Source organism: Cydia pomonella, chromosome 10 (genome assembly GCF_033807575.1).
Source record: "Cydia pomonella isolate Wapato2018A chromosome 10, ilCydPomo1, whole genome shotgun sequence".
NCBI classification, from domain to species: domain Eukaryota; kingdom Metazoa; phylum Arthropoda; class Insecta; order Lepidoptera; family Tortricidae; genus Cydia; species Cydia pomonella.
Genome location: NC_084712.1, coordinates 9,523,329 through 9,543,994, shown reverse-complemented (window position 1 = coordinate 9,543,994; position 20,666 = coordinate 9,523,329). Strand labels below are relative to the sequence as shown.

General features: G+C 38.4%; 1 protein-coding gene across 1 annotated transcript; it reads right to left on the bottom strand.

The window, feature by feature from the left end:
* Window positions 1-1,029: 1,029 nt before the first annotated feature.
* LOC133522039 (large ribosomal subunit protein mL62) lies at window positions 1,030-11,364 on the bottom strand. The gene is made up of 5 exons (XM_061857214.1): window positions 11,059-11,364; window positions 10,572-10,673; window positions 9,454-9,537; window positions 2,599-2,768; window positions 1,030-1,914 (listed from the first exon to the last, which is right to left on the bottom strand). Exons 1-5 carry the CDS (start codon window positions 11,212-11,214, stop codon window positions 1,821-1,823), a joined length of 606 nt encoding a protein of 201 aa, XP_061713198.1. The 5' UTR covers window positions 11,215-11,364; the 3' UTR covers window positions 1,030-1,820.
* Between the last annotated feature and the right edge of the window lie 9,302 nt (window positions 11,365-20,666).

The following is a 20,666-nucleotide window of genomic DNA, read 5'->3' as shown; positions in this document are numbered from 1 at the left end:
TAACATACAAGGTATATGCAACCTTCTTAATGTTATATTCATGCTTTTAAATTGTACCAATTTTATAGTGACATCTGGTGATGTAGTTTGCACAATCGGTAGTCAACTTTACGCAAAAGTAGGTTATCGGGTCCCATTACTAATGTTACCTACATTTCTAAGTGTTGCCCCCCCCCCCCTGACGTTAACTAGTGAACTGTACTCTGGCACAGCGACCTTGACAGTAGAAATAGCGCGATGAAATGTCTACCGTGTCTACCCAGAATTAGAACCTGTCAAGAACCTAAAGCAATTGAATTTCGCGCCTTTTTGTACTGACAAGTTCGGTGTGTTTCAGTTAATAGTGCGTTCACGACGACTTCATATCTCGGATCAAAGAGTAAAGTAAGTATATAAGCAAATAGGTCATAATATTTCCAAAAACAATAGATTTGAATAGATTGTTAACATGACTGACTATTTATAAAACGATGCAGGTAGATTGGATGGTAAAATTAAAAATCACTAGGGCTATCAAGATCTCCTAGTGAGTATTATATTCTTTGATTAAGATGGTCGGTTTTTTATGATCTGTCATCATGCCTGTCACGTTTTAACAAGTGGGTAAGTGAGAAAGTGACGACGAGAAAGCGACACATGACAAGTGATAAAAATGCGGCCATGATAGCGCCGCAGGTTGTTGTTTTTTCTCCTAGAATAGTAATGTCGTAGTGTTCATTTTCTGACAACTATACTGAAAGAACAAATATAACAAAAATATGTACCTATGCAACAGTGGCGGGGCGTGACAATAGAGCACTTTATCACGTTTCAAAGAAATGCTATCCATGTAAAGCATTTTTTGTAACCTTCCCATCACTGCTCAAGTCTAAGTGATGAAAAATATTTGACCATTTCAGTTGCGCCCGGGCATACAAACATGTATTCCTGTATTTCAAGCTTAACTTTATTTTAGATAAGTACATTCGTTTTAGGAAACCAATCGTTTCGAAAAGTAAAGCAGACCAATTATATATACAAACAAAATAATAATAAACAATTTTAACCTTTATTAATATCATATCTAAATGCTAAATACACATTCAAAGTAAAATAACTAAAGATAATGGCAACTGGACGCGTTTGGCAGCCAAAAACAAGCTGACTGCCACCAATTCTCAGGTATTTTGACAGTCATAATTGTAATTCACAAGTACGTTATTTTAACGGACATTTTTCCACTTCTCTATAAATCGCAAGGTATATCTGGCAGTGAACACGCTACTGAATAAATTACTTTCAAAATAGCTGAGGTTTTCTTGGACACTGGCCTACAGACGGAATGGTAATGGACAAACATCTAATAGAACATTTAAATTGGTAGCAGTACTTTTCAGTCCCTTTACTCGCAGTTTTCTGATCTTCTCATAAAACACATAGAAATATTTCCTAATATCAGACCGCGAACACCGAAGTTCGCAAATTGCGGACATCTCGTTTACTACTATTAAGGCGTTCCTCGTTTACTACTATTAACGTTCGTTTTACTCCTATTAATTAGAGTGACAGAGAAAGATGCCCGTTATTTGTGAGCTTCGGTGTTCGCGGTAGGCCCTCAGATACGCCAATCCGTACAAACAAACGTCCACAACCCAAAATCACTGTCTTTGCATGCGGTCGTCGCGCTTACCAAAGCGATCGGCTCTCGACATGTGATTAGAGTAAACTAGCGTGCTTAGGCGTTGTATATCAGAAAGTTAGCACTGATACATGTACAGATGTTAGTCCATTGTCATATTAAGTACTGCAGCCTAGTGCAACGCGGCCAATTAGTGGAAGAATCATAAGTCGACGACGGTCGGCGGCTGCCTCTGCGCGCGCTTCGCTGCGTCCTCTCGCTTCAGTGCCACTCGCATACGCGCTGCCTTCAGGTGCCTGTCAACAAAATAATGTCAATAATTGCAAGTCTGTACAGGTGAAAGGAATGATTGGTACTACACACACGTAAATTAACCGTCTATAAGGGTGTCATGCTAAATTGAACCCTATAACTTTGAAATAAAGTTCAAAATCAGGTGGGAAATATGTTCCCTGCCTTGTAAAGGCTTCTTGCCATGGTTTAGGTAATAAGAATTCTTACCTAAACCATGGTAAGAAGTTGACATTTTCATGTATATACACGACCTATTGTTGAGTGCGTAGCTGCTTCCTACGGAGTGACGTTACGTTAGAAGTGCTGCTGGGTGTCGAAGGACGGAGCGTGGTGTAAAGGCCCTCTGTACCACCAGAGTACCATAGGAGCAAGATCATCATCGTTCGCGTCGGGTCATGATCAGCATTTTCGTTACGTTTGGTTTTTGCAAGGGACCCTTTACTGACACGTATGAGTTACGTCCTTACGTCTGTAGAACAAAATGCGAATGGAACTATCGTAAAAAATTGCTCGTTGAATTAGTACAGGCGTTTATTTAAAAAGGCGTTAAAAATTTAGAATAGGTATGAATAGGTATGGTGGAAATGTATTTCTTTTAGAAAAGCAATAATCGCTGCTGTCTATCCAGAAATATACACAAACACCATCCCAACCAACAGTACTGCATAGAAATACTTGAAACACACCTCTGCCTAACTTTCTCGAGAGTATCCGGCGAAGGCGTCTGCTGCGTGACAGCAGCATCTCTCAGAAGAGTACGAAGTTTCTGGAGACAGTCTGCTAAGTTGAGCTGCTGCGAGCGCGTGGCATCCGAGCGGATGATCAGGTACCCTTCTTTGGATAGTTTCTTCCCATGCTGAAATATATGAATAAGAATATAAAAATTGCTCTTAAATATAAATCACAAATCCCATGCTACAGTCCAAGCTTGGGTTCTCTAAATTATCACAGAAAATTGATTTGCCGATTATCAGTTCCCAACCAATTATTCGCATCATTATTTTACATATAATACTTTTATTCCATTAGACTTGTGTTATATATTTTATTTTTAAAATGTCAACTCTGTCTCGGTTAGCCAGACACGCTCCTCCTTGCTTCGCTCGTCGTCGCACCTAACTGGGCTCTGTCAGGTATGAGATGTCTGCAGCTATACTTATTACAAAATGTGCCACTATCAATGGCTCTAGAGTCGCAAGTCGATTACTTGCCAAATATATGAAAAGTAATCTGTTGCACTGACTTAAGAGTCCTTATTCCTACAGACGAGCGTATTTTGTAAAATGCTTCCTTTTTCATTCAAGATTACGACGTAACTATTAGTATTTATTCAAAAACTGATAACGTACTTAAATAATCGTTTCCTAAACTAGCGGCTCCAACAGTTCAAATTTTCATTTTCTCTTTTAAACCTCTTTTTTAATGAGGTTTTTTGGGAGTCTTTTCCAAATTTTGCAGTGAGATGTGGCGTTTCGGTTCTCAATTTTGCTATAAACAAGAATCATTTGGTACATGAATGACTACAATTTGATTCAACATATCTCGTACGAGGGGCTGGAATGATTAACAATCGAAGCTTCATTTGAAAAAACTGATAAAATACCTTCCGAGTTTTCTTCATTTTTTTGGCGAAAACAGGGTTTTATTATATTTTATTTCCGCAAATTGTACGCATATTTTGCTTTAATAATAATATTATAGCAAACTGTAACTTTATGTTAACCTATAAAAAAAAAATCGTAACTATGGGACCTACATTGCCGTAAATTTATATTTTTTTTAAACACGTATAAATTACGCAGCAGCGACGCCCCGCTCTCAGTCCGCGCGGAGCGCGCTTAGAGGACGGACCTGTGCTCGATTGTCAGGCATTCGTTGCGATCGTAATCAGCTACGGAGTTCCGAGAAGTGCTATATACAGCGATTAGAAAATCTTAATAAAAGTTCATTTTTTACAGTATGCCTAACAGACTCGCTTATTTATGGATTTTCAGTGTTACTTTTTTTTAATACTAAGTCGGTGGCAAACAAGCGTACGGCCCGCATATGTACGCCTGCAACTCCAGAGGAGTTACATGCGCGTTGCCGACCCTAACCCCCTCCCGCCCCTCGTTGAGCTCTGGCAACCTTACTCACCGGCAGGAACACAACACTATGAGTAAGGTCTAGTGTTATTTGGCTGCGATTTTCTGAAAAACGCATTTTCATTTGAAATTACGTTAGGGTTTGCATTATTATTTTTGACCCGGATGAAGTCCAAGTTCTCATGATGGAGTCAGGAGTTGGTCACCAGAACTCCTAATCTACTCATTATAATCCCATCGTGTTTGGGCTCAAAAGATTTGCCCTGACGAACACCATCGATCTAGATGAGGTCCAGGGTCTCATGATGGAATCAGGAGTTGGTCACTAGAACTCCTATTCTACTCATTATAATTCCATCGTGTTTGGGCTCAAAAGATTTGCCCTGATGAGCACCATCGATCTAGATGAGGTCCAGGGTCTCATGATGGAGTCAGGAGTTGGTCACCAGAACTCCTACTCTACTCATCATAACTCCATCGTGTTTGGGCTCAATAGAGTTGCCCTGACGAGCACCTTCAATCTAGATGAGGTCCAGGGTCTCATGATGGAGTCAGGAGCTGGTCACCAGAACTCCTAATCTACTCATCATAACTCCATCGTGTTTGGGTTCAATAGAGTTGCCCTGACGAGCACCATCAATCTAGATGAGGTCCAGGGTCTCATGATGGAGTCAGGAGTTGGTCACCAGAACTCCTAAACTACTCATCATAACCTCATCGTGTTCGGGCTCAATAGATTTGCCCTGACGAGCATCATCAATCTAGATAAAGTCCAGGGTCTCATGATGGAGTCAGGAGTTGGTCACTAGAACTCCTAATCTACTCATTATAATTCCAACGTGTTTGGGCTCAAAATATTTGCCCTGATGAGCACCATCGATCTAGATGAGGTCCAGGGTCTCATGATGGAGTCAGGAGTTGGTCACCAGAACTCCTACTCTACTCATCATAACTCCATCGTGTTTGGGCTCAATAGAGTTGCCCTGACGAGCACCTTCAATCTAGATGAGGTCCAGGGTCTCATGATGGAGTCAGGAGCTGGTCACCAGAACTCCTAATCTACTCATCATAACTCCATCGTGTTTGGGTTCAATAGAGTTGCCCTGACGAGCACCATCAATCTAGATGAGGTCCAGGGTCTCATGATGGAGTCAGGAGCTGGTTACCAGAACTCCTAATCTACTCATCATAACTCCATCGTGTTTGGGCTCAATAGATTTGCCCTGATGAACACCATCGATCTAGATGAGGCCCAGGGTCTCATGATGGAGTCAGGAGTTGGTCACCAGAACTCCTAATCTACTCATCATAACCTCATCGTGTTCGGGCTCAATAGATTTGCCCTGACGAGCATCATCAATCTAGATAAAGTCCAGGGTCTCATGATGGAGTCAGGAGTTGGTCACTAGAACTCATAATCTACTCATTATAATTCCAACGTGTTTGGGCTCAAAAGATTTGCCCTGATGAGCACCATCGATCTAGATGAGGTCCAGGGTCTCATGATGGAGTCAGGAGTTGGTCACCAGAACTCCTAATCTACTCATCATAACTCCATCGTGTTTGGGCTCAATAGATTTGCCCTGATGAACACCATCGATCTAGATGAGGTCCAGGGTCTCATGATGGAGTCAGGAGTTGGTCACCAGAACTCCTAAACTACTCATCATAACCTCATCGTGTTTGGGCTCAATAGATTTGCCCTGACGAGCATCATCAATCTAGATAAAGTCCAGGGTCTCATGATGGAGTCAGGAGTTGGTCACTAGAACTCCTAATCTACTCATTATAATTCCAACGTGTTTGGGCTCAAAAGATTTGCCCTGACGAGCACCATCGATCTAGATGAGGTCCAGGGTCTCATGATGGAGTCAGGAGTTGGTCACCAGAACTCCTAATCTACCCATCATAACTCCATCGTGTATGGGCTCAATAGAGTTGCCCTGACGAGCACCCTCAATCTAGATCAGGTCCAGGGTCTCATGATGGACTCAGGAGTTGATCACCAGAACTCCTAGTCTATTCATCATAACTCCATCGTGTTTGGGCTCAAAAGATTTGCCCTGACGAGTACCATCGATCTAGATTAAGTCGAGGGTCTCATGATGGACTCAGTAGTTGGTCACCAGAACTCCTAATCTATTCATCATAATGGTAATTTGATGGTGCTTGTCGGAGTAAATCTATTGAGCCCAAACACGATGGAGTTATGATAAATAGATTACGAGTTCTGGTGACCAACTCCTGACTCCATCATGAGACCCTGGACTTCATCTAGATCGATGGTACTCGTCAGGGCAAATCTTTTGAGCCCAAACACGATGGAATTATAATGAGTACATTAGGAGTTCTAGTGACCAACTCCTGACTCCATCATGAGACCCTGAACATCATCTAGATTGATGGTGCTCGTGAGGGCAATTATTGAGCCCAAACACGATGGAGTTATGATGAGTAGATTAGGAATTATGGTGACCAACTCCTGACTCCATCATGAGACCCTGGACTTCATCTAGATCGATGGTACTCGTCAGGGCAAATCTTTTGAGCCCAAACACGATGGAATTATAATGAGTAGATTAGGAGTTCTGGTGACCAACTCCTGACTTCATCTAGATCGATGGTACTAGTCAGGGCAAATCTTTTGAGCCCAAACACGATGGAATTATAATGAATAGATTAGGAGTTCTAGTGACAAACTCCTGACTCCATCATGAGACCCTGAACATCATCTAGATTGATGGTGCTCGTGAGGGCAAATCTATTGAGCCCAAACACGATGGAGTTATGATGAGTAGATTAGGAATTATGGTGACCAACTCCTGACTCCATCATGAGACCCTGGACTTCATCTAGATCGATGGTACTCGTCAGGGCAAATCTTTTGAGCCCAAACACGATGGAATTATAATGAGTAGATTAGGAGTTCTGGTGACCAACTCCTGACTCCACCATGAGACCCTGGACTTCATTTAGATCGATGGTACTCGTCAGGGCAAATCTATTGAGCTCGAATACGATGGAATTATAATGAGTAGATTAGGAGTTCTAGTGACCTACTCCTGACTCCATCATGAGACCCTGGACTTCATCTAGATTGATGGTGCTCATCAGGGTAAATCTATTGAGCCCAAACTCGATGGAGTTATGATGAGTAGATTAGGAGTTCTGGGGAGTTCTGGTGACCAACTCCTGACTCCGTCATGAGACCCTGGACCTCATCTAGATCGATGGTGTTCGTCAGGGCAAATCTTTTGAGCCCAAGCACGATGGAATTATAATGAGTAGATTAGGAGTTCTGGTGACCAACTCCTGACTCCATCATAAGAACCTGGATGGACTTCATTCGGGTCAAAAATAATAATACAAACCCTAACGTGATTTCAAATAACACTGAAACTCTATAGCACTAATGTGCGCAAACGATTGGCATCTTGACTACGCAGCATGGGTGCGTAGCCACCATGCCAATCGATACGACAACGAAACACTATCTGTCTCTCTCTCGTACTAATATGCACAAACGATTGGCATCTTGGCTGGGCAGCATGGGTGCGTAGCCAACATGCCAAACGTTTACGATACGACAAGGAAACACTATCTGTCTCTCTGTCGCACTAATATGCGCAATCGATTGGCTTCTTGGCTAGGTATCATGGGTGCGTAGCCAACATGCCAATCGTTTACGATACGACGACGAAACACTACTCTCTCTCTATCGCACTAATATACGCAAACGATTGGTATTTTGGCTAGGCACTAAGCAAGTGTGTGGCCAACATGCCAATCGTTTACGATACGACAACGAAACACTATCTGTCTCTCTATCGCACTAATATACTTTATTTATACCTGCAGTCATTTAGTAACTTCTTCATTTTCCATTGGTGTGAAAGAGACAGAATAAAGAGCAAATGTTATAGTACACTCTGTAGTCTGTACACTTAGTAGTAGTGTACATAAAAAAAAAACTACTGTGCATATACAATAAAATAAAGAGTGCCCATATGATATCATATGACACTAAAATTAATGTTGCTTGAAATTATATTGAAAACTATCAAGATTATTCTAGTCTGCATTGAAACGCGCGTCGCGTTGCCGGCGCTCGCGTACCGAGCGCCAACGCCATCTATCGAGCGTTATTTCGTGAAATCGGAGAACGCTCCAAGGATTAAGGGCTCTTAAGGTTATTTGTTGAGTATTTGTTTGGCCTAGTGAAGGATTTGACAAATGATAAGTATCCCAAGAGGTTGGAGTCATTATAATAATCTGCTTTAAAATAATTCAACCAAATAAAACGTTATCAAATAAAAATTTTATGAAAGTTAGTTGTCAAAGTGAATCGTCAGCGAAATGTTGGTTGGCAAGTGAAATTCGGCCAAAAAAAGTTCGGCGAAAAGGCAGAACACCCCAAGCATGAGCACCGTGCTTTTACAAGCCAAGAAACCGAGGTAAGGGGAAGCCACACTATGGCTTCGCCTACGGCCTCGCGGTACGAGAGGCCTCGCGCCTCAAATAAATACCTATATCTGGGTAACGTAAAAATGTTCGTTATTTCTTGCGCCACCAGAGGACCTCGCTAAATGTACCTTGCCCACATAAAATTTTGGTCTTGCCCGCCACTAGCTTCGCTACAATTCCTAGTAACTCTTGTGCAGAGTGTAGAACTATCAGTCATACATTTAACTGACACCAGCAGAATCTAGTTGCAAGTTGCAACAAGCTTTAAGAATGGTCAATTGACTGTTGCAATAATGTACGTAAATTTTGTTGATAGTATCAAAATCAGACTGTCTCAATAAAGACAATGATTTACATAAGATTCACAAGTAACACAATTTGCAAGTTAGGCTACTTTATAATGTTTAACCTTGTACGGCCCGTTATACAAAATTTCCTATTTGAGTCTTGCAATATTTGAGAGAGCAATGAAATATTACTTTATTCGGTCTATCAAGGGTTCTGATTTTACTTAGATTGAAATCATTAATGTAGTACAACTGGATCGAGCATGATAAGGGGGAAATGACGGAACACGAAATATTAGATAGGTCTTATGTATCTTACAGTAAGAGTAGCAGAGAAAGCGCTATTATTGTTTGTCCTTGTCACAGTCTCTTTTTGTTTTAATCCCCACCGTAAATTTTAGTATGGTTTATAGTGGGCAACAAATAACCGGATCAAATTATGTACGTTGTTTTTGGTATGTTGTCAGGAATGTCAAAACTTGTTTTTAACTTTGTCGTATTGCGCATGTTCTGTCCCTAACGGGCACACGCGTATAGCATATATAACGATCCTACCATCTGTGGTTGAAATGGAGTGTACATTGTAATGCCCATTGGGATTGGCAGTATGATTATATTTAATGTCTTAATAGATGGTTTCTACAATCACAAGAGCCAAAACAATTGTGAATAAACACCAGGTAATTATTAATAAATGAACATTAACCAATTCTAGCATCTTTTCCTTCACTTCTGGGTGCAGCCAGTCTGCTTCACTCAGTTTGAATCTCAGGTCAACCTTGGTATGCACCTGAAAAAAAATAAGACACTAAATAAAATCGCCTGGGCTTAAATATTAATACATGAGGGGAAAACAGAAGCTTTCATATATTTTATTGTTTTTTTACTGGTGCAAGATTATTTGCATCGCAGACAACTGGGGTACAACTACTTAGTTGGGTCATAAGTTCTGTCACAAAGGTTTAGACTAATAAAATGTAATACAAAGATTTTAATAAAAAAGTTTGCCATGAATTGAAAGCTTGTTTTATACTGATCAAAACGTAATATAATCCGTTTAAAATTTATAGCAACAGCATCTTAATTTACTACTTGTTTACTTTAGGATTGACATTACACACAAATACGCGACTGGATAGAATCAGTATTACATTAATAAAATAGTACAATCGTTTATTTGTATGAACCTACTTTATTAGAACGTTATTTTGTCACCTGCAATTAGTTTTCCGACAAGTCTGTACTTCAGCTTACCCTTCAAACTGAGGGTAATTTTCATTATATATTTTAAGAAAGTTAAAAGATCCAGCTTTAATTTTATATAAGATTCAACCATGTAAACAAGAAAAATAAATAACTAGGGATCAAAATCACCTCGAACTGGTCACATATTTATTGCATGGTTTTTTATAACATTTTTCTGAATATTACATAGAACTGTGCAAAACTAAGACAGCAAGTTAAGTTTAATTATAATGTAAGTAATTCAGCATTAAATAAGCTTTCAACCCATATATATAAATAATAAGGGATCTTAACCTATAGTTTTTTTATCAGTGAAAACATTTTTGACAGAACGTATGACCCAACTAAGTAATAGGGTATTTAACTGTATTTAAAATAAATTATTTAACAGCATGCATGAAATAAAGCACCACAACATTAATATAGAAACATAGACTGTAGTTATTTTTAGCCTTTTTCTATTTTATTAATTTGGTTAGAACTATAAAAAGTAGGTAACTTGGCCGTGACATCATTTGCTTGTGTTTCATATATATTCCATGTAGTAGCAAATGATGCCTTCAATGATAGTTTACTCACTTTGTTAACATTCTGTCCCCCCGGCCCAGAGCTGGCACTGTATGTGATGTCCAGTTTCTCCATGGGGATGAAACCGGAGAATTTCTCCTTTGGGTCAGCATTCTGGAATAAATTGAATTATTGACACGTAATCACTGTGAATTTTTATGAATGAAAAAAACATCCATTATGTACAACAAAATCAGTTTTGAATATTTTTGTACATATAATCACAGAAAAGGTACACTAAACTGACAAATACAAACTTTAAAATAAATGAGCAATTCTATTTATTAAAGTAATCAGACAGGATTCTGAATTGCACAAAAGAAAAGGCAATGGTTAGCCTAATTGAATAAACAATTTAGGATTTAATTTCATTGAAAGTACATAAATCTATATTATCTATTACAACCATTTGAGCTTACTAGAACTAGAAGTTACTATGGCCCATGGCCGTAAGGTAGTTAAAAATACCAGATTAATCTATAATAATAAGATTACTTACAAACGACGGAGTGCTGAGTTTTAAAGAACTGTTCGGGTACAATGTCTCCAAAGAAATAGCGCTTTTGTAAGCCAATGGTCGTTTCATCATAGTAGTATAGAATGCATTCTGAACAATTTTTTGCATGAAACCCACTCTCAACGGGGTGAACGCCATATTGCCGAAATAACGCAAACTATTGATTGTGTTGACTGTGTCTTATACTAACTCTCATTAAAAACTAAGCAAAAATTGCATTTTATCGATTACTGATTCAAAGCGAAATATAACCTTAACATGGACATAAATGAAACGTCAATGTCAGTCAGCTCAGCTACCAAGTGCGCTGTTTGAGTTCAAAGTAAGTTTTTACTTTTATACGCGATTTTATAGCTATTACCCATTAAACAGTATAAAGGTCATCACACAATATCTGAATCTGAATAACATAGTCTATAGTATTTAGTTTTTTCCAAATATAAAGCTGTAGCAGGCGGACGTACCGGACTGCAACTAACCGATAGCATATCTCTTTCTCGCTCGTACTTATGGCTGCAGGCTGCGTATTAGAGACCATAGACAATATGCACCATACACACACACACACACACACACACACACACACACTTTTTTGTTCATAGTCTATCAAGCAATTTACGTCAGTAGAAAAAAACGGCAAAATTAAAAAAATAGGGTATTCGTACCGTACAAATTTTTAATTTCGCGCCTTTTTTCCTGACAAAGTAGTTTGTTTGGCTATAGTTACCAAATTTCACGCTAGTTAGCGTGGTTCTTTAAACTATTTTAAGGTTTAGAGAGCGGAATTCTTAGATGGCAATCGGTTACCAAAAATGTAAAAGGCGGCTTGAGGCCTTTCCGACTTTTTGACTTTCTCGATGGGAAAAAATCAAGGACTTAGGTTTAAAATTCATTTCAAAATGTCGTATTTAAAAGTTTATTATTAATTTAATATTATTAACTAAGGGGCCTTAAGGATAAAATTTGTATTGTAACCTGAATCGCGCCGTAGGTATATATATTAAGATTGATTTATAAATCATACGCTAGATGACGCTGTTCCTGTTTCAAATACAAATATCGCACTTTAAAGTTTTTTTTGGAATGACTATACTTTTAGAGTCATGTTCAATTACTAATTTAATCGATATATATAATAAATAACATTATACATACTAAGTAGGCATGTTATTTATAATATCGTATACTGCATGGTAAACTTGTATTTTTCCTTATTTAGTTTTCGACTTTCGAACAGAATGGTTAACACATCATTTATATGGAATGGATTCATAGTTAGTAGTATAACCAAGAAAAATATCTATGTGCTACCATTATTGACCATCAATCACAATTAGGCGCCTAGTATTGCTTCGTTTAACTCTAAATTCTAATACTTGTATATACTCGTATAACCGATTGCGCAGTTATTGTGCATTCATGAATTCTCTTATCTTCTGACTTTTACTTGGTTAATATGCAGAAAGGGAAACTCAAAATACAAAAAATAATTTTACGAAAATCTCCAGATTATTTTTCATGACAACGCCAAATAAACTACGAGTGCGAATGAATATGCAACATTTTAAAACTCTATTTTTTGTGGTCAGTTTAACACGCTGATTGTAATCCACACTAAACTAAAATATGCTCCCCAGTATTTCATCTTCATTAGATTCTGAATTTTGCAGGTCCATGGACCCATTTTAGAGAGTTCTGTAACTTTTAGGTACAGCTAAAAAAGCTATGATAGGTTTCCAAAGGCAAAATATTAATAATTGAAACACCAATTCTGTTAAACGGCCAGAGAAGACAGTGGTAATGATTAGGATGAGAAGTCGAAGCGTTTTGGACGCATAACCTATGGGAAATAATACGTGTATGTATCTACACAAAACAAGCGTAGATAAAGTACGTAGATAAATCATATCTAATGTTTAAGCTGGCCCAAATGGTAAGCATGATTTATTCGCGTCCGTATCCGTAACTTCATAGAAAAAGATTTACCGAATATCACGCTAGATGGCACTGAACCGGCCGTGTCGATTCGTTTCCTACTTCTTGCTAACGGATTTCTTATCGGGTTCGTATAGAAGAGTCGGGAATTAATTAAATATATTAGTTAATACATATTTATTAATTTGAGCGACTGTGGCCATTTTTGATTGAGTTATAGGCATTCGATTAGCTCACTGTTCATAAGAAGTAAGTTATTTCAATTTAATTAATTAAATATGTGGTTATTTTAGTGATTTTCATACTGCGAATAATACTTGTACCGTATCCGCAGCGAGCGAAGACGGTTCTTCACGCTCCAGTTGGTTTAATTAGGACCGTTCTGCACCGCAGCGCCATCTACCGTTGCTCTGCTCCAGACAAATAATTTAATCGGTTTTGACAACATTCATTAATTAGCTAACTCTTGTAAGCAAACATTGCCTTAATGTAGAATTAACACTAAGTTAATTATTATGATGGCAAACTCACACGTTGAACAAGTTGAAGTTCATAACATTGTTATGGTGACAATTGAAAGTCGTTTGAAATGTTATATTAATAGTAAGACCAAGCTAACTTGGCAGCGGTTTTAATAGCACAGACTGTGCAAGTGTTATTTTAAACGTCAAACTTCTATTAAATTATGACGTTAAAAATAACACTTGCACAGTATTGTATAGTGAGTCATCGAGAATTCGTCCGTAGGTTGTGCGAGCATATATGAGTTAGGATCATTACTTGAGTGAAAATATCCGTAGATCCGTACATATCCGTAAAATATAAGTAGGTACAGCTGTGTATGTGTATGTAACAAGGGCGTTCGTCTGGCGTTTAGGCATAGAATAAATAATAATAATAATAGTCCGTACAGAAAGGAATCTTCCTACAAAGCCGAAGTTTGACAGATTCAGGGCCGAATTATGTTGTCCCTTTCTAATGTATGGAACTATCCCTTTCGGTTATTTAGAGTTGTCAAAATTCATGTAATTATCTTTATCCGTGATTGTGCACGCAAACGGACGTCAAGTTGTGCCAACCATAATAATTGCACGGAGCAATGCCGAGCCGAACGGAGCCAAGAAAGCTTGAACGCTCTAGTTTCCTCCCCCTGGTTTAGGTCAAATTAGCTATATGACAGTTGACAGATGTGAAATATTATGAAATATTGAGCCCACAAAAGTTAAATTTTTTGTCACGACGAGAACAATCAAAAGTAAAATAGTCAAGGGCGGAGAAAAGTATTGTTCCACTTCCACATGCATAATAACTTAAAACAATAATTAATACGATTAATGCCAGATGCCAGACCGGAATACCAAAATCCTTTGCTTTCCGCACATTCATTGAATACGAGTCATATTCAATTACCTGGCAATAAATAATCGGTCCAGCCCCCAATCAGTGTTGCCATGTCCGATAAACACAGTGAAACTCCGTACAATACAGATTAACATTTCAATTACATCGTCAGCAACATTGTGTGTAGCAGTTTTAGAAAACGTTTTTTGCGTCGCATAATGACTGTTATTGTATTATCTTGTGGATTGTTATTGGTTATTAACTAAGTAATTGAGCGGCGCGATAGTGTGACTTTATGTGCACGCTGTGTGGCCATTTCTGTCTACACATCATAATTCTTGCTATGTATCTAGGAGAAGAGAATTCTCCAAGTTTTCTACGGAAATTTTGAAGTCGCAAAACTGTGACAAAAATGAGTTTTCGGCTCTGGTAACAGGTTTTAGTACATAATAAATCTGTCCAGCCGCCAGGCACTTTTATAGAAAAGGATGTAACAAACGTCAACAAACACTACCATTCTAGTTAATATCCTAACAGTAGTTTTCCGTTACACATAATGTCACCAATATCATCATCTTCCTCGCGTTGTCCCGGCATTTTGCCACGGTTCATGGGAGCCTGGGGTCTTCTTGGCAATTCCAAGAATTGGCATAGACACTAGTTTTTATGAAAGTGAACTCTCATCGGTACGAGCCGGGGTTTGAACACTTTGAACTCGCGACCTCCGGATAGCAAGTCGCACGCTCTATGTAATGTAATGTGTTCAATATACTGGCTAAAAATGTAAAATAACTGAATAGGTATACAAAGTGTCGTTTTTTCACTTTAAGTGTTGCAAACGACGATAATTCTATCCGTTTATTAGAAAACAGACCTATTCACAAAATGACATAAAAAAGCATATAGTCGTAGCTGGCCTATACCTACACAGATAATAGCACTTTCTTCAGAATCGGCATCGATTGTTCTAATGTGTTCGAAGTTAAGAAAGAAGTGCATCAGGACTGTATTTATAAACTACTTGAATGCCAATACATCCCTGGAAATGATTTCACAAGTGATACTTACATATTGACTGGTGCAGTGGTGCGTGCCCGAAGCCCGAAGCTAGCTAAAAAGTCCAACTTACTTTGCCTGAGAATGTTACATCCCCTAATAAAGACACGATATAAATAACTGAAGCACATCGAAGCAAATTTAATGGTCACTTAAAGGCAATGTCTAACGAGAAACACGCAAATCTTGAAATCGAAGAAATATAATGGAAGTTTTACGTGATGTGATGTGATACCTATTTCAGCTTACGTTGACAAATGTATTGCAGTAGTAGAAACATGATTCGTCGGTTTTTCTCAGAATTCGTGGGTTTTACTAAGAATTCGTTGGTTTTTTTTTGACCAACCTGAAAGCCGCGTCTTCTGTTGTTGTCAATGATTTGTGTTACTGTAGTATCTGTTCAATCGACAGATTAAAATACCCTTTGCATTAGTTTTTTGTTTATGTTCAAATGTAGAGTTCAGACAAAGACATGATGAAACCTACAGTTAAGTTTGGACGTTAAACAATCTCCGATACACTGGTAAACAATATCGTCCAAAGCGAATTCTGTTGAAATCTAGCTATTTATCTATTTAACTTATTTGTCTAACTAGGTAGGTATTAGATATATTAGTCCTCATCAGGGACGTAGGGCCGTAGAATAAATTTACATTAGCCACTCAACGGCGGTCCTGTGTGACCTTCTTTAATAGGTATAAGTACAACAAACATACTCGGGTTATCCTTTCCCTATGTTATTGGATTTGTGAATAAGGCGCACTTACCTAAAATAGTACATTACGATACAAGTGCGAAAAATAGGAAATTCGAAACGAGTGGCGATAAATTAAAACACGACCGAAGGGAGTGTTTTAAATCGACACGAGTTGCGAATTACCTATTCGCACATGTATCGTACAACGTTTTACAGTACATATGGCCCTTTAAATGTTCGACACAGTAACATAATATGCTACTTCTCGCACTAGTGCTATAAAGTAGCCCCATATGTACTGTAAAATAATGTTCTCTTTGAAATACCATCCTTCTCTATGGTTAAACATTTTTTTTCATGTAATACCAAATACCACTTATAAAATTTTGTTAATTATCGACTGCCAGCCATGTTATTTATAGTAATAATAGACTGTGCATTTGGCGCATACTACACAAAACTAAATCGCCACATAGATAGGCTGCTTTCATCAATTATGATAATGCGTCGCGGCGCACGCCACACAAGTATGTCGGCTTTCCGAATTCCCCGCATTCGGTGCACCTGCTCTGCAAGAAACAGTGTTACACATCACTCAGACGTGAAACAGTTTTAAATCCACGCCGTCATAGTTATATTTTTGACTTATTTTCCTTGTATAAAGAGATTCTCTTTGTCCTAGGGCTTTCCTGGTACATCAGAGAGTAAAGGGTGCACCGATACCTACTTAATCCTAATTTAACTACTTAGATAGGAAACTAAGGCCAATTTTTGGTAAAATCGACAACGAGAAACGGATTTTCCTTTGGTTCACATTTGGGGCAGTCCAACTTCTACAGTCTAAATAAAATATATATATTTTGTTCTATTCTAACTACATGGTGTAGGCCTAAAGGACACATCTATTATATTAATTTACTCCACGTAACGTTGCATGTTCTTCAATGCCAATATAAGGTTTTAAGGTTGCTAAGCCCTCACATATTGCCCTATGTTTTCAGCGAGAGACCTGTTTACACATATGCATGCCATGATTTTATAACAGTAAATCCTAAGAAGTGATGGTCATCCATATCGGATAATGCTTAAAAGCTCACTCGGGCTTCGAAGTAAGTAGTAGCAAAGAATGTGACCAGTTGCACACCTAAGAAGAAAGTATTTTGTCACGTCTATACTTATATATCCTCATAGATTAGCTGTGATATCCCTGAGGCTTTATAGTACTAGCAATTTTAGGATGCATTAGACGAAGATTCAGAGAACCGGGTCACGAGGAAGTCGAATGTCGACCCGAATGTCGGATGTCGGATGAGGATGACTATATTATTGGCGTATTGCGTGTGTAAGTGCGAACCGTACTTTGCAGATTGCTGGTGTAAATAACTTCTCCGAACGCGGTTAGTCCCGCACTGAATAGTTATGTGCATCTCGGCTTCTTATTCTGAAAGGACCGTTAAATATTACCTAGCCCGTTTCACAGCAATTCAATCACGTAGAACCTTTCGCTGATTCGATCGAGAGATTCAATCTGCGCCGATAACAACGCTTCAACGCATTTGGTCGATAAACAGCCGAGAAAATCACTGTATTTAATATTAGATTAGTTGATAACTGGGACTATTTTCTTCAAGCTATTTTAAAACGGAGCTTTTAATAGTATTTTATGCAACAGTTGTATAAGAAGGGTCAAAAAAGGCGAGTGGCGTGAGTTACAAAGTGAGCCGGAGCCGAAGGCGTAGGCGAACATTGTAAAGGAATACGCCACGAGAATTTTTTGAACTACTTATACAACGTTGCATACAATATTTTTCCTACGAGTCAACAAAAATAAATCTTAATTTAGGTAAACAAATTACAGCAAAAGTATATAGCCAAGACGCGCGAGCATACCTTGTTACGCGCCCGGCCCGCCCCGGGCCGCGGCCGGCCGGTCGGCGACACCTCCTCGTAACTCATGAGGCCCTGGTACTTGCTAATTTAATTTTTTGGACAGTATTTTCTCAATTTTGGCCACCGTAGCCTACGGAGACTAACAAGCAACGCTAAGCGGTCTTCGTAGTCTACGGGTGTTGCTATATTACGGGTGTCACATGCGTGTTTCTGACTTATGAAGTAATTATTTTTACTATGCAACCAAATGAATATTTTGTAAGTTGGCAGCAATGCACTTAGTTTAAAACTGTCTTCGTTTTGGTTTTGTTAGGTTGGTAGCCATTAATCGCAGTAACGTTATTGCTTATAAAAGCACAAGAGCTTTTATGAGGAATAGACAATATAGACTTTTCTTGAAATCTTTTATGTATGTTCTTATATTCGTGTTAATTAATGCATAAATGACAGATAACAGTAAGGGAGTAGGAAAACGTATATTTGATCAGGTACCATTGGTACCAACACGACATTACCTTCCTATTTACTTTTGGGTTCCAGTATGATTTAAGAAATCGTTTTAAGAGCGTGTGAAACTCAATATTAATTATCTCCTTTATGCGTTTAAAATCTTAAGTTAGGTTATTTATAATATGAATATAAAAGTAAAATAATACTTACAAAACAATACACAATACATATAAACACATTTAAAAAAACATACGCATATTATATACTATTATATATATACACATTTTAATAAACAACCTAGGGTGCCACCAGCAGCGGGGCAGGGCCCAAGCTGCCGGTAGTCAGGGCTGCAGAGAGTGAAACCGCCGGACTATCTGCGCCGTGTCCATCAAGATTACCGCGTATACCGCCTTCTGCGTCTGGCCCTTGATCCAACCACCTAGCGCGAGGTACTCAAGATGTTGGTCGAGACTCTTCGCTATGAGAATATTATTATTATTGATGTAACCAAAGAGGACAAAATGTTCCTCTCCACAGTTGGTGGATGTGTGAAGGTATATTCCATACTCAGTGAAAGCCCACTTATAAAATTCAAATAGCAGGCAATAAAATTTCTTAATTAAATCGTTTGCAGCCAAAATTGTTATAAATACACTGATGTGCTCGCAGCTTCACGCTCTTCTTCTTTGGCCTATAATTTAATTACCAGCGTACCTAGACCCAGATCTTAGGGTATGGTAAAACAGGGAAGGCTCTTCTTAGCTTGGTAATGATGTTAGATTAAATTAAAATGCCACATTTTATGGTTTTAACGGTAGGTGGAGATCGCTAATTGGTTAATGCCAGAGACTTTCAGGCCATTAACATTTGTATGTGGTGTTTTCCTTCATATCCTTGATTAAGATTGATTTACTGTCGTTGCGGTGCGTTGATGATACAAGGATTATACGTTCTGCACTCTGCACATTGCCATCAATAAGCTCCGTTGCCACAGAGAATAAGATCGTGATGTTTTTGCTTGAGCTTGGGCTACGCTGAGAAATCGTCCTAACAATTAGGACCTAAGTATCTTCTCAGAACTCAACAATATTTTCATTTGATATCAACTCGACCATACTTTCTTACAAATAAGAATACCAGAATATATCAAGACCAGTCACAAATAATTTTTTGACCTTCTAGGCTCTTCTAGCTCCATAACCCCTTGATCGAGCCTGCTATGCCCTCAAATACAGGTTTACCCAATTTAATTTCAATTAGAACCAATTTACTTAATTAATTTGGAAATTAATTATCCACTGATAGTTCATCTTAAAAACATCGAAATGCCGGGACGTGCTCCTAGCCAGCCGTGTGTTCCAAGTTGAATGTAAGAACTTCGCTTCGCTTTGCTCGCTCGTTCGATTATAATTTTATCTTGAGCAAAAATTTCGGGTAATCCCGTGAAATATCAACTTATTATTAGAAATAAAATAAAAAACCATAGTGCACCTATCTGTGTCTATCAACCTATCTGTGTGCACTGCGGGAGCTGCTATTTACCTAAACTCCCTTGAGTAGGAAACATGTTTGAATTTTTTTATCTCACTATCATCAGTTCATTTTCTTCCTCGGTCTCAGTTATTTCTGCTGCCTCCTACCTTATCTTTCACAGTATCAGACCATCGATATGTGTAACCAATAAACATACTAATAAACACAATTTAACCACAAACAAAGCAGCCAGAAAAGCAAATACAATTTAGCAACACCACAAACCAAGTATTAAATAACTGCAATCAAACAATTACCTGCTATCGGCGCATCGCCTTTCGCTCGGCTTGCGTAGTAACTCTAGGAATAATTGCCGCGAGATATGCGCTTGGGTATGCAAATGAGGCTAATTATAGATTCGATGATCTGTTGCATGCTACTGTTTTTGTACTGAGTGCAGAGTTGCTTGAGGACGGGTTTTACTACTTATAGTGCTTAGGCAAGTATATGTATCTTCAAAAACGATTGATATCTAATGGTTCCTTTATCTTATAAATAGGTTTTTACTATAAACAGTGAGATCGGAAGATTGTCTCGTAGTTTTGGCAAGAGGTAAATCCCGATCATCGATGCAAGTGTTGCCCTACGATACCAACGAACAAAATCAAGATAATATAACAAAAAAAGCTCTCGAAGGGCTTCTACTCACGTACCTCACTGGTAACTAACTGCATGTGATTTTTTATTC

Coding starts and splice junctions, on each gene's coding strand:
- LOC133522039 (XM_061857214.1), bottom strand. CDS start 11,214: ATGGCGTTCACCCCGTTGAGAGTGGGTTTCATGCAAAAAATTGTTCAG. Junction 2,769..9,453: donor AGGAAAAGATGCTAGAATTG/GTTAATGTTCAT, acceptor CATATATTTCAG/CATGGGAAGAAACTATCCAA. Junction 1,915..2,598: donor CTCGAGAAAGTTAGGCAGAG/GTGTGTTTCAAG, acceptor TTTTGTTGACAG/GCACCTGAAGGCAGCGCGTA.